Raw genomic sequence first — 11,585 nt, forward strand, 5'->3', positions numbered from 1 at the left:
AAACGTTTAGCACGAACGCAGATAATCCGAATTCACAGATATAGCGAAATTTTCTTTGATTAATAGCTATAAAAATAACGAATTCCTAATGCGGATATCACGAATTACGTATATAAAGAAGTTATTTCATAGGTTTTAGCCAAGTTTTATTGTACATCTAGGTAAGGTACTAGTACTAGTATACAATATGTTTTTCTTTTCTGTATAAATAAATTTTACGAGGATGAAGGATATTTTTATCAATCATATTACTTCCCTGTTGGGTCTATAATAGGAAGAAATTTGTTTAAAAGTACAATTTACGTATGAAATGATAAATGTTTTGAATTTTTAAAAAAAATAAACATATTTTTCCGTTTATGAATAATGTCCCCTTATCCTGGCCACCTTCTATATTTTCCCCCCGATTATCCAATATTTCTTCAGATTTCAATGTATTACCAATGTTTATCATGGTAAAAAATCATAACACTTGTGTTTGCTTTGGTTTGTGTATTTTTTCCGTTTAATTTGACATCAATGATATAAATAAAATGTACTGTTTTTACGTATTTATATGAACATTTGTTTTAAAATACATGTACATCAATGTTGATACAACTTAACTGACATGGCATTTATATGAAATAATACAACACATGATGTACACAAAAGGGAAAAAATATTCTAAAACAAATATCATTTTTATATCAACAACGATTTTCCTTGCATGAACGAATTACACCCCTGGTTCACAGATTATAGTTTCTTTCCTAGCAAAAGAAATCTTCGAAGTCTTTGTTTTCTATCATTCGTATCGTCTCAGTAAGTATGATAAAATGTTAAGGGTAGCCGACCCCTCTCCTTAAGGATGTATTGACTCATCACCTTCGGAAGCTTTTTTTAATGGAGTTCCATAAACGTAATTTCGGATGAGAACTCTCAGCAGCGGAAGTGGAGAGCTCCATACGATTGGTGTTATCGTGTGATGACGCTGTTTGCTCGCCATGATGGTCGCTACTGACCTCGTAAATTTTGGCCATCTTTTTAAGGGTGAGAGCCTTCAACACTGAACGATACTGTCTACTTATACAGAAATAGACGAAAAAATTCAACGTAGCATTGAGAAGAACCGTCATGTCTATGATGTCGCCTACGTAGGAATATAAAAGAAAATAAAAGAAATGGCTTTCGCCTCCCTCGATTCCGGAAAGAAACGCCATTATTCCCACTGGCAATTCCATCAAAATGTAAATCAAAACAATAACCACAAGCATGATAGATGTTCTTGTGTATCCACTGGTTATGTTTGCATGGTCTTTCTGGCTGGGATTCTTAAGGTGGTCTTTCCGTTTCATCGCAGCACGAAGCTCTTTAATCAGTAAGGCACTGAGAACGATCATGGCCATGCTCGGTACTACTTTAAAAATCACACCATACAGCCAAAGCAATGTTGTTTGATAGTCCACATGGTGTCTGGCGAACATTGTTTTTCGAATCCAGTATCCAGTGAGATTTGCATTGTCCTCGGAGGAATCGTATACTTCGTAATACAAGTAAAAAGGAATTGTGGCTAATGTTGTTACAATGAAAACTATTATAACAGTCAATTTAGCTCTGGCACGATTGCAGAACTTTTTGGCGATGTTGGGTTGGCAGACTTTCAAGTAACGAAAGATGGCCAATGATATAGTCAACCAATTCGAGACTGTATGAAAAGCGATGAACTCGTGAAAGCATATAACAACGATGTACATCCAGCCTTTGGAATGGTGAATCAATTCACTCGGTCCTGTGGCCGTGAAAAAATATGTCACATACACAAGGTAGAGAAATAGTGACATACCATCTGTAAAAGCTAGAACAGTCAGTAGAAGGTTGGTGGATGTCCTCATGTTTTTTCTCGACCAAACAAATCCATTTAGAATATTCAAAATTATACCCACAAAACAGATGGTTCCACTGACATAACCGTGTATCAGACGATATCCCACGACCGGTTGAGGCACATGCTCAGAGAGCGAAATGTTCTTCATAATTACTTCTCTGATGACGGTTACAAAGGTGCTGTGAAAGTCACAATTTCTTCTTGAATAATATTATGATAGAGGAGATAGGTTGTTAACACTTATATAGCCCCCTCCCTCACTTGTTGACACTAACCCAAGGAGGAAGTCAATCCTTGGGTCATGTGATGTACGTCTTCTCTGTAGCGTTTTGTATACTTGGTCAGTTGTTCATATGACGCTTTGTTTACGGCATAGCATCTTAAAGGTTATGTAAAGAATAATTGGAAGAGTGTGCGGGGGAGAGTAAAGGGAAATGCATACGTATGAATTTCATTACAAACGGATTCAGGATGGAAGTTTCGGATATTCCACAAAAATATTTTGAAAAAATACCCACATTTTACGGATATGCCAACAATTTTTCGGATAAGCCAACAACAATAATACACGGAGACAACTGTTCTCATTAAATATTATTGTTTATAAATACTTGAACAGATGAAAAATTTACATGTTATTGAAATAAATTTCCCAGTCCTAAATTCAGTATATGGAACTTAATGTTCCTACTACAATGATACAAAAATATATAAACATCATTTTTAAAAGGTTTTATAAAAAAATATGTAAAAAGTTTGTTTATTATAATTAAGGAGTATACTAGTAATCTCAAGACTCGGTGTTCGGGAAGTTATTAAGATATGATATCATATTACTCAAGTGTCGATTTTGCCTTGAAAATAGACTATAGTTTTATTGTTTTTTATTTCTTTATTTATGTTTTTTTTAATTTTTATTTACAAAATGAACTGTGATCACTTTTGTCGAAATAATTAAAGATTGCAAAAAGTGTACTTCTGTATCAAATAAAAATATAGTTCCTCAAAATAAGTCTATGAAAAATGTACTTCTTGTAGCAAGAGATTCTGAATCATACCATTTAAAAGAGTTTGAAGCATTTTGCTGAAATAGGGTTAAAAGTGATTGGATTATATTTTCAGATACTCTTTTTTTTTTTACCTTTTTTTACAGTCAAATATGACTTGACCTTCACAGTATGAAGTGTACATGATCAATTTTTATGCTATATACATGCATACAAATGCTTTCATACATGTAACATGTACAGATTTGTCTTCACAAACAAAGGGTTTTTGGTCCACTTTGTTGGGATCGAACCAAAAACCCTTCACTAAATGGGTTGTTACATCGGCGATTGGTTCCTTCTCGTTTCTTCTAGAACACGCAAAAATACACATAACTCGTTTATAATCGTCACAATCTAAACAAAATAGGTATAGAGAACTGTTGCTTATACAACAATTTTAGACTTGTCTACTTCAAATAAACACGTACTTTTAAAAAGTGGCTATTCAAGTGATCGGTTTCCTTTACAGCTTCCTGATCCAAAAACGGAGTTTTAATTACTTTGTACTTGTCAGTCGTTGGATGACCTTGAAACGTTTTTCATCCTCAGAAAACCAAGGTCTGTTTTTGCCAGCAAAGCACGGACGGCAAGGGATTTTAAGGACCAATTTATCAAAAGCTGATTAAATACTGCAAAATTATCACAACCACGCTTTTAATTACGGTATAAAGTTTACCCGTTAAATGTAGCATCACTTAGAAAATTTCAGTCAAGATCAAAATTAACGCGCAGATATTGTCAATCGATATTCTTTCTGATAAACCTCGACTTAAATACTAAATTTTGCGCTATTTTGAGAATTAATAGTCCTTTATGACAATGTTTAAATTATAATTCTTTATGTAATAAAAAGGGATGATCAAGTCATTTCTTATTTCTTTAAATACTCGTATATGTTTTAAGAACTGTATCTACACACTGTGCGTGCATGCAGCATAGAATTACGAAATAAAATTCTAGATCACTAGATCACATCATCTAAATCACTACTACAATAATCTTTCTCATATTTTAATCACATACAATAAAACTGTATAAAACATAGAAATTATCAAACTACAAAACTCAAATTTGATTGAAATATTACTAAATTTGATTTAATTTTTAAAAAAAAAAACCACTGTAGTAGAGAGGAAAAATTCCCTGACATTTTGATAATCCTTCTTTCAATAATACCATATTATGGTAAAGATGAAGAGTAATATTGAGTGATTAATGACCTCGGGATACACTTTTGTTGGTAGCACGTGTAGCAATATCGTTTATGCGAAAACAGCTGTGGTTGTTCAAGTTCAGACAAACGTTTGCTGAGCATATCATTTCCCCGACAGCACAAGAACTCCCAAAATACCTTGACTAGTTTACACAGTGTACTCCGAAATTTACGGTACATGGTCACATAAACGAAGAAATTTAAACAACTGTTCAGGAGAGCAATGAGGTCTATGATATCTCCGACGTGTGAGTAGAGAAGAAAATAAAAGAAATGGCTCTCTCTTCCTTCCAAGCCAGACATGAAAGAGACCGCTCCAACGGGGAGCTCTGTTAAGAAGTACATGGTCACTATCACAATGAGCATTAATGTGGATCGCCTGTATCGCTGAGACGCTATATGTGAGTGGTAAACCTCTCTGTTTAAGGTATTATTTCTTTGTTTGGCTTGCATGAGTTTATGCACCATGGATATACAAAGAACAATCATTGCAAAACTTGGTAACACCTTAAAAATCACTCCGTATAGCCATAAAAGAGCCGTTTGGTACGGAACATGTGTCTGGACGAAATTTGTCTTTCGTATCCAAAAACCATTGGTTTTGTTTTCATCTGTTAATTGATATACTTCGTAGTACAAGTAAAATGGCACGGTGGCTAGTGAGGTTGCTGTAAAAACAGCAAGAACGGTCACTTTGGCTCTCCATCTTGTGCAGTACTTTTTGGACATTTTATTATGGCACACTCCAAGATACCGAAATATTGCAAGCGATATAATAAGCCAGTTAGAAAACGTGTGGAATGCAATAAATTCATGAAAGCATATTAAAACTAGGTACATCCCTGATTTGGAATGGTAGATATGTTCACTTGGACCTGTTGCAATGAAGAAATACGTCACATAAACAAGATAGAAAAATAAGGAAAGTCCATCGGCGAAAGCCAGAACGGTCAAGAGAAAATTCGTACAAGTCTTTAGTGCTTGTCTGGACCAAACAATGGCATTGACGATATTTAGAATTACTCCTAAGAGACATATTCCTCCAGCGACGTAACCGTGAGCTAGACGATATCCGCTCACTTCTGGTAAAGAATCACTCAAGTCGCTGCTGTTGTTGAACATCGTTACCCTCTTCCCAATTGGACTGTTTTGAACGGAGGAATCCTTTCTGTAAGTGAGAACAAATAAATAAAGCAATAAAGCCGTTAATTCGGGGAATGCCCAAGAAATTCAGACATTATTGAAATCGTCGTTTTAAAGGACCTGTGTGATTACCGGTATTAGGACTGACTGATCCTGTGGACATTGATTTTCCATCATTTCTGAAATAATTGTTTTCCCAGAGACGCGCTCATAACGAAGATATGAAGCGAGGACTTAAGTAATCGGTCCTAATTTATCATTTTTATTCAAATATCTTGCAAAAACGGGGCAAAAATGTAAGAAAATCCCTTTCCCAAAGACACAATTTTACGTACAACTTGACGAGTTGTGGTATTGTAAATGCGTACAATTTTCCATATGAAACAGAGACTGAAAATTTTTCCAAATATATATATATAAAAAGATCTAATTTTAAGAATCTTGCAGCTCAAAAACATATGAAATGAATAAAAACTTTAAACATAATTACCTTCTTTCAAACAGTATATTGAGATCATCATAAACACGCTTATCAGAGAAAGGCTGTTTTTTTCTGTATTTACATAAAAAGCAGTCAACCCTAAAATATAACAATAAACCGGTATATCCTTGTCCCTTTCATGAACTTGTATATTCAGTCTATAAAATCTACAGTTGTTTTAATGACACCAGAACCCGATTCGGGTCTAAAATTAAATAATAAATAATTAACATTACCATTAATGAAATATATTGAATCAATGACGCGGGATGGATCAGGCAGCAGAGCACGTAATCTATAAACAAATAATTACACCTGACCATTCTTTGATATTGTTAATTTACAGGGTATTATTGATTTGATTACCCTTAGATTTATCCCATTATCTCTGATTCTGCAGACAGGTAGCCATATACTGTGCTGGGTATGATTAGGATGATTATGATTGGATATTTAATTAATTTCGTTGCTTTGAAAGTAACCAATAAACGAAATTTAATACCCAACGAATATTTCTGCTTTTACAATAATCTAGATTTGTACTAATACACCGGTAAAGTAGAATCTCGAGGAACATTTAAATATGAGGATTGTCCCAGAAAAAAATTAACTTTTAAATACTTTTTAAAAGATTATCTGTATAATTTTCAAAAGTGACGATTTTGGTGCATGCCGATTTTTAACATTATAATATTAATGTTGGAAATCTTAACGGTTTTTTGGGATAACCCTCTTATATGTAGAAGTGTTAAGGTTAGCAGAAAATGGACCAAGGATAATAGAAAAGGAATACATCTATGTTAATTATTTCAAATTGATTAAAATAAGGATGCTCTCTTGGTCCCCTTTTCTAATTATTCTAAATGATAGCAATGAATCATATAATGTAACAAGTGTAAATATGTGTATTTTCAGATTAAATTAATGTATGAAATGAAACTTCTACAGAATAGAAAGAAATGTCTTGCAATGGATTTCGATGATATCGACTACTAGTACATTTTATCAATCTTACAATATTCATTTTTATTTATACGTTGATAAGATATATCCCTCTGAACAGGAAAAAGATAAAAGTTTCATGTTTGAATATTTTACTGGAATGCGATATTAACGGTAAACTTATAGGAAAAAATTACTTCAACTTTTCTATAGTCTACTTACCTTATTTCTGTAGTTATAAATTGCATATGGAGTTTATGTCTGCCAGTTAATTTGTTACGCAAGAGCATGCTCTACGTACCATTTCTAAAACGAGTCTAGCCATTGACGAGATTACGCAAATTCTGAAATCAATACAATAAGCTTGACAGCAAATCTTTCATTAAATGCTGAATGACTTTTTTTTATAGAAATTGTGAAACCATTATTTACACACTGGAGATTTTTCGTTTGCCCGTTCATTACAAAAAACACACAGGTATCTCCAGTCATCAGGGGACGCTTATTCCTTCATGGCATCTAAACACCTCTGATGTTTTTAAAGTATGTGTTTGCTTTGCTTTTAATTTGTATTGTTTTGATAGACATTTAAGCTTGATTTCTGTTCGTTATCTTCTTATTTCATATATTTAATTGAAAGAAGGGTGGAAAATATTGATTTAAAAAAAAAATAGAATTATTCTGAGAAAAAAATTGAATTTTCTTTTTTTTTTTTTTTTTTTTTTTTGAAGAACGCAGCATTTAGTTTTTTGTTTGTTGTTCTATGTCTGAATACAGTGATACATAAATAAAATAAATACATAAAATATGAATCTTAAATCACTTAAATTAGCAGTTTTAGAATATCTTTCTATGTTCAAAAGAATTTGAATGATAGTCCCTTGCTATCTTTAATTCTTGGTGGCTGTCATGATTTGGAAAAATCTGTACATTCACTACTAGTATATCAGAATAATTTTATTTTAATATATGCATGATCTTTCCTTTGCTGTTCTTGAGATTTTATAAAAATATGTTTCCTATATATTCATAAGTAATTTTTTGCTCGCCTATTGTAGACCAATCATTGTATTTCTCAAAGGTTTTCTAAAAATATGGCACGTGACGTTTTGCTGTAAAAAGAAAATTTAGAAACAATCATTAACTAGTATGTTGTATATTTATTATTTATGCAGATTTTCTTTATTTGATGTTTCTAGACTTAAAGAACCGCCTTTATAAAATACACCACGTGTTTATTATTTCAAATGTATTTTATTTATATTAGATATTTAAACAAAACATAAACGCCTTCCTCAGTCATTTGGCAAGAGTGCTAGAAAAGGTCTAACCGACAAAAAAGAACAGAAAATAACTTTAAATAGATATTTGAATTGTTTTAATATTAAGCGTATGCAAGATTGACCGTGGGTTTCCGAGTGTTAGAATTTTCGATTGATTTGAAATTATATCTAAGGAAGAAGAAAAAACAGCACAAAGACTTGAAGTTAAGGCAAACACAATAAAAAAAAAATATATTAATTTCGTTCATTGTGTGACAAGTTTGATATAAATCGGGCTAAAACTGTAGGAGGAGAAGCCTTTCAGATGAATTTCAAAGAAATGTTGTTTTATAGAAACAATAGGAACACCTGTCATCAAAACCGATACATAGCATTGTGTATTTTAGATTAATCTAATTGTGTAAAATGTTTAAATTGAAATCAGACCAAACTTTTGGGGGAAATGGTGATTTAAGAAATTGCTCGATTTTTTTTGTTACCATTGCAACATCCATCGTAAAAATCAAAGGTTAAATACAAATATATGTATCAAAGTGAATTTTATGCGTATACTTTTGTGCAGTGAGACTTAAACTGAAGAAAGTGTAGCATTTAGAAAGAACTTTACAAAAAATGCTACTTTTAGTAACCATTGCGACAAAAGTCATATTTTGAATTATGTATTTTACTGTAGTCTACTTGTTGAAAAAAAAAAGCTTAATCAAATTTGACTAAAGTTAATATAGGAGGATTATTCATCGAAGACTTGGATGGGCGAAAGATAAAAACTTGAACGGTCTAGCCTCTGTTATCCTAAAAAGGTTGGTCAATTAGTAAAGTAAATTAAACAAGCCTGAGTCCCAGTTGAACCAGGGAACGTTTGATTAGTTGGGGTACATGTAACTGACTTGTCGCTGAACCCCATTTATTCTACCTGGGTATGACTTACAACATGAGTAACCTTTTAAGGCTTTTTGGCAATAAATATAAACTGCTTTTTCAACAGAAAGCTCACAAGTTTATACTGCCTTTGAATCACTTGCAGTTTGGTGTTAATCATTTTAATTGTCAGAAGTATTAAGTTCTTTTAGTGTAAACAAAACCGATAGGAGAGTGATTTTAAAAGAGGAAGAAATGGGAAACAACAATTAAAGAAAATTCAGTTCTCGCGTTCGTTTTAACAAAGGGGATCCGGCACAGCTTGGCACTATGGAAATATACGAAGGCTTGTACCAAAGCTTAAATGGGTGATTAGGTATTTAGAAATGACAATTGGTCTTGGAAACAAGTTGGTGATTTCAGAAACTATGCAAGATGGTAATGTTAGATTACGCAATTCCCAAAGATGAATATGAAAAGTACTATGATATGTCATCTGAGTAAATCAACTTTGTATTAGTTCAACATTAAATGATTTAGCTTCTTCTTTTTTTTAAATTAATTTAAAAATAATTAAACCACTCACCAACCCATGAAGAGGGAGAGAGAATGAGAGTGAGAGAGCTGATTACAAAGAAATTTATATCAAATTGTCTCTGTCCATAATACAGTAGCGAATTCTTTTGTAATAAATGTCAAAGCCCTTATATCAGAAAATAATTTAAAATTACCGTTCGAGTTTTTTCTCCGTTCATTGAACTATAAGGAAATTGGTGTACAGATGGCTTTTTAACTTGCTGAATGTAGCAGAGGACTGTTCAGATTGTTTTAATTATGTGTTTTTCGAATTAGTTTTGTAGAGAGTGTATTGAGTACCTTTAAAAAGACATACGCAACGTACCTACTGATAATTTTTCAAGATATTAAATGTCATTAGATGTTCCTAGATAAATAATCCGCACCATTACATGGGGTTTTGAATAGATATCAATTCATGAAAATTCTTGAATAATTCAGAGGAAAAATACGAAAAATGCTAAATATATTTTTTAGATGTTTTGTAGAAGAAGTGCACAACAGTTTAGATGTTTTGTTTATCCAAACTTGTTTTAGAAGAAGTGCACAACAGCATATATAGACAATAAAAAGTAGCACACAGTTCCTTTAAATATTGGAACTCTTATAAACTCCCCCTTAAATGAAGCCACTTTTAGCCACAATATCCACAGGAATATCATTGATCGAAAATATTAGGATATTGAAGACAAAATTCTTTATTCAGTTATTTTCATTCATTGGTAGAAAATTAGAATTAATGTATTCTGTTTTGATTTATCAATCAGACTTGAGAATGTTCAGTCTCTGTCATTTCAATGCTGTTTAACTTTTCCCTGGAATTTTGATCACGGGAAAGAGTATTGTGAGATTTAGAAAGTTCAAGATCATTGGTATTTTCAGTGTTGCCAATTCCAGAATCTTCTTTCGCTCTAAATTTCTTGAAGAGTTTCCCCAATATGCTTCTCTTGAATTCATTACGGTATTGCCTACTTAGTGTAACATAAACGACTAGGTTTACAGTGCCATTAATAACTGTAAGAGTATCTAGTAAATCTCCAACATAAGAATACAAAAGGAAGTAAAAGAAATGACTTTCGGAGTATTCTAATCCCGATATAAATGAAACAATTCCAATCGGAAGCTCCGTTAACACGTAAATCAAAACAATTATCATCAACATCACTGTTGTTCTGTAGTATCCGCTAGAAATGCGGTTTTCGGCAGCTATGGATGGGGATATATTGACTCTCCGTTTATCAGCTTGACGTAGCTTTTTACCTATCAATACACAAAGAACAATCATGGCAAAACATGGTAAGACTTTAAAAATAACTCCATACAACCATGCCAAAGTCGTCTGATATTGGACGTGGGTCACCGCGAAAGTCGTTTTGCGAATCCAATATCCGGTGAAATTCTTATTGTCCTCCATCAGATCATATACTTCATAGTACAAGTAGAAGGGAATGGTGGCTAGGTTAGTTGCAGTGAACACGATGCAGATCGTTAAGCGTGCTCTCTTCTTGGTACAAATGTTCTTTCCCAGGTTTGGATGACACACCTTAATGTAGCGAAATATAGCGAGGGAAATGGTAATCCAGTTGGAGAATGTGTGAAAAGCAATAAATTCATGAAAGCAGATGACTACTAAATACATTCCAGATTTGGAATGGTAGATGAGTTCACTGGGTCCAGTTGCTGTAAAGTAATATGTAACATAAAGCAAGTACATAAAAACGGATATTCCATCTGCAACTGAAAGGGTTGTCAATAAGAGATTTGTCGAAGTCCGCATGTTTTTCCTGGACCAAACGATGACGTTGAAGACGTTGAATACGACTCCAATAAAACAGAGTGTCCCACCGATGTAACCGTGGACCAACCTATAACCGCTGACCTGTAGTGCGGAATGGTCACTAGCACTGGTCATTTCTTCTGTAACATTGACCATTTTCCGAATTTAGTTTTTGTTTTACCTTAATTTAAAGCAAGTGACTGGTACAACAAAGGAAGCCATGCGGAAAGCAGCTCAGCTCCGAGTACGCATCATTTCCGCTCATCTTGGTTTTCTTCATTTTTTTTATACATGTACTTAACCCCTGTTGTCCCAGTTTAAATGTTTCTACGTCTCATACATGGCCTTATGCATTTGTATCTGGAAAACGTATTTCATTCAGTTTCGGATGCGATT

The 11,585-nt window shown here is 33.1% G+C and overlaps 2 protein-coding genes across 2 annotated transcripts; both read right to left on the reverse strand.

The window, feature by feature from the left end:
* Positions 1-552: 552 nt before the first annotated feature.
* LOC134265470 (uncharacterized) lies at positions 553-11,363 on the reverse strand. Its single transcript, XM_062747674.1, has 2 exons — positions 10,182-11,363; positions 553-2,075 (listed from the first exon to the last, which is right to left on the reverse strand). Exons 1-2 carry the CDS (start codon positions 11,343-11,345, stop codon positions 864-866), a joined length of 2,376 nt encoding a protein of 791 aa, XP_062603658.1. The 5' UTR covers positions 11,346-11,363; the 3' UTR covers positions 553-863.
* On the reverse strand, positions 4,041-5,490 carry LOC134265471 (sex peptide receptor-like). Its single transcript, XM_062747675.1, has one exon. It carries the CDS (start codon positions 5,249-5,251, stop codon positions 4,097-4,099), a length of 1,155 nt encoding a protein of 384 aa, XP_062603659.1. The 5' UTR covers positions 5,252-5,490; the 3' UTR covers positions 4,041-4,096.
* Positions 11,364-11,585: the final 222 nt, after the last annotated feature.

Source organism: Saccostrea cucullata, unplaced genomic scaffold (genome assembly GCF_032062105.1).
Source record: "Saccostrea cucullata isolate Sc308-1 unplaced genomic scaffold, CSIRO_AGI_Scuc_v1 ctg569, whole genome shotgun sequence".
Lineage (NCBI taxonomy): Eukaryota > Metazoa > Mollusca > Bivalvia > Ostreida > Ostreidae > Saccostrea > Saccostrea cuccullata.

Bases quoted from the DNA above. Each gene is read 5' to 3' on its own strand.
- LOC134265471 (XM_062747675.1), bottom strand. From the start codon at position 5,251: ATGTTCAACAACAGCAGCGACTTGAGTGATTCTTTACCAGAAGTGAGC.
- LOC134265470 (XM_062747674.1), bottom strand. From the start codon at position 11,345: ATGGTCAATGTTACAGAAGAAATGACCAGTGCTAGTGACCATTCCGCA. The intron at 2,076-10,181 runs GTCTGATTGATA...CTATCATAATAT, and splicing joins CAGAGACTGAACATTCTCAA to TATTCAAGAAGAAATTGTGA.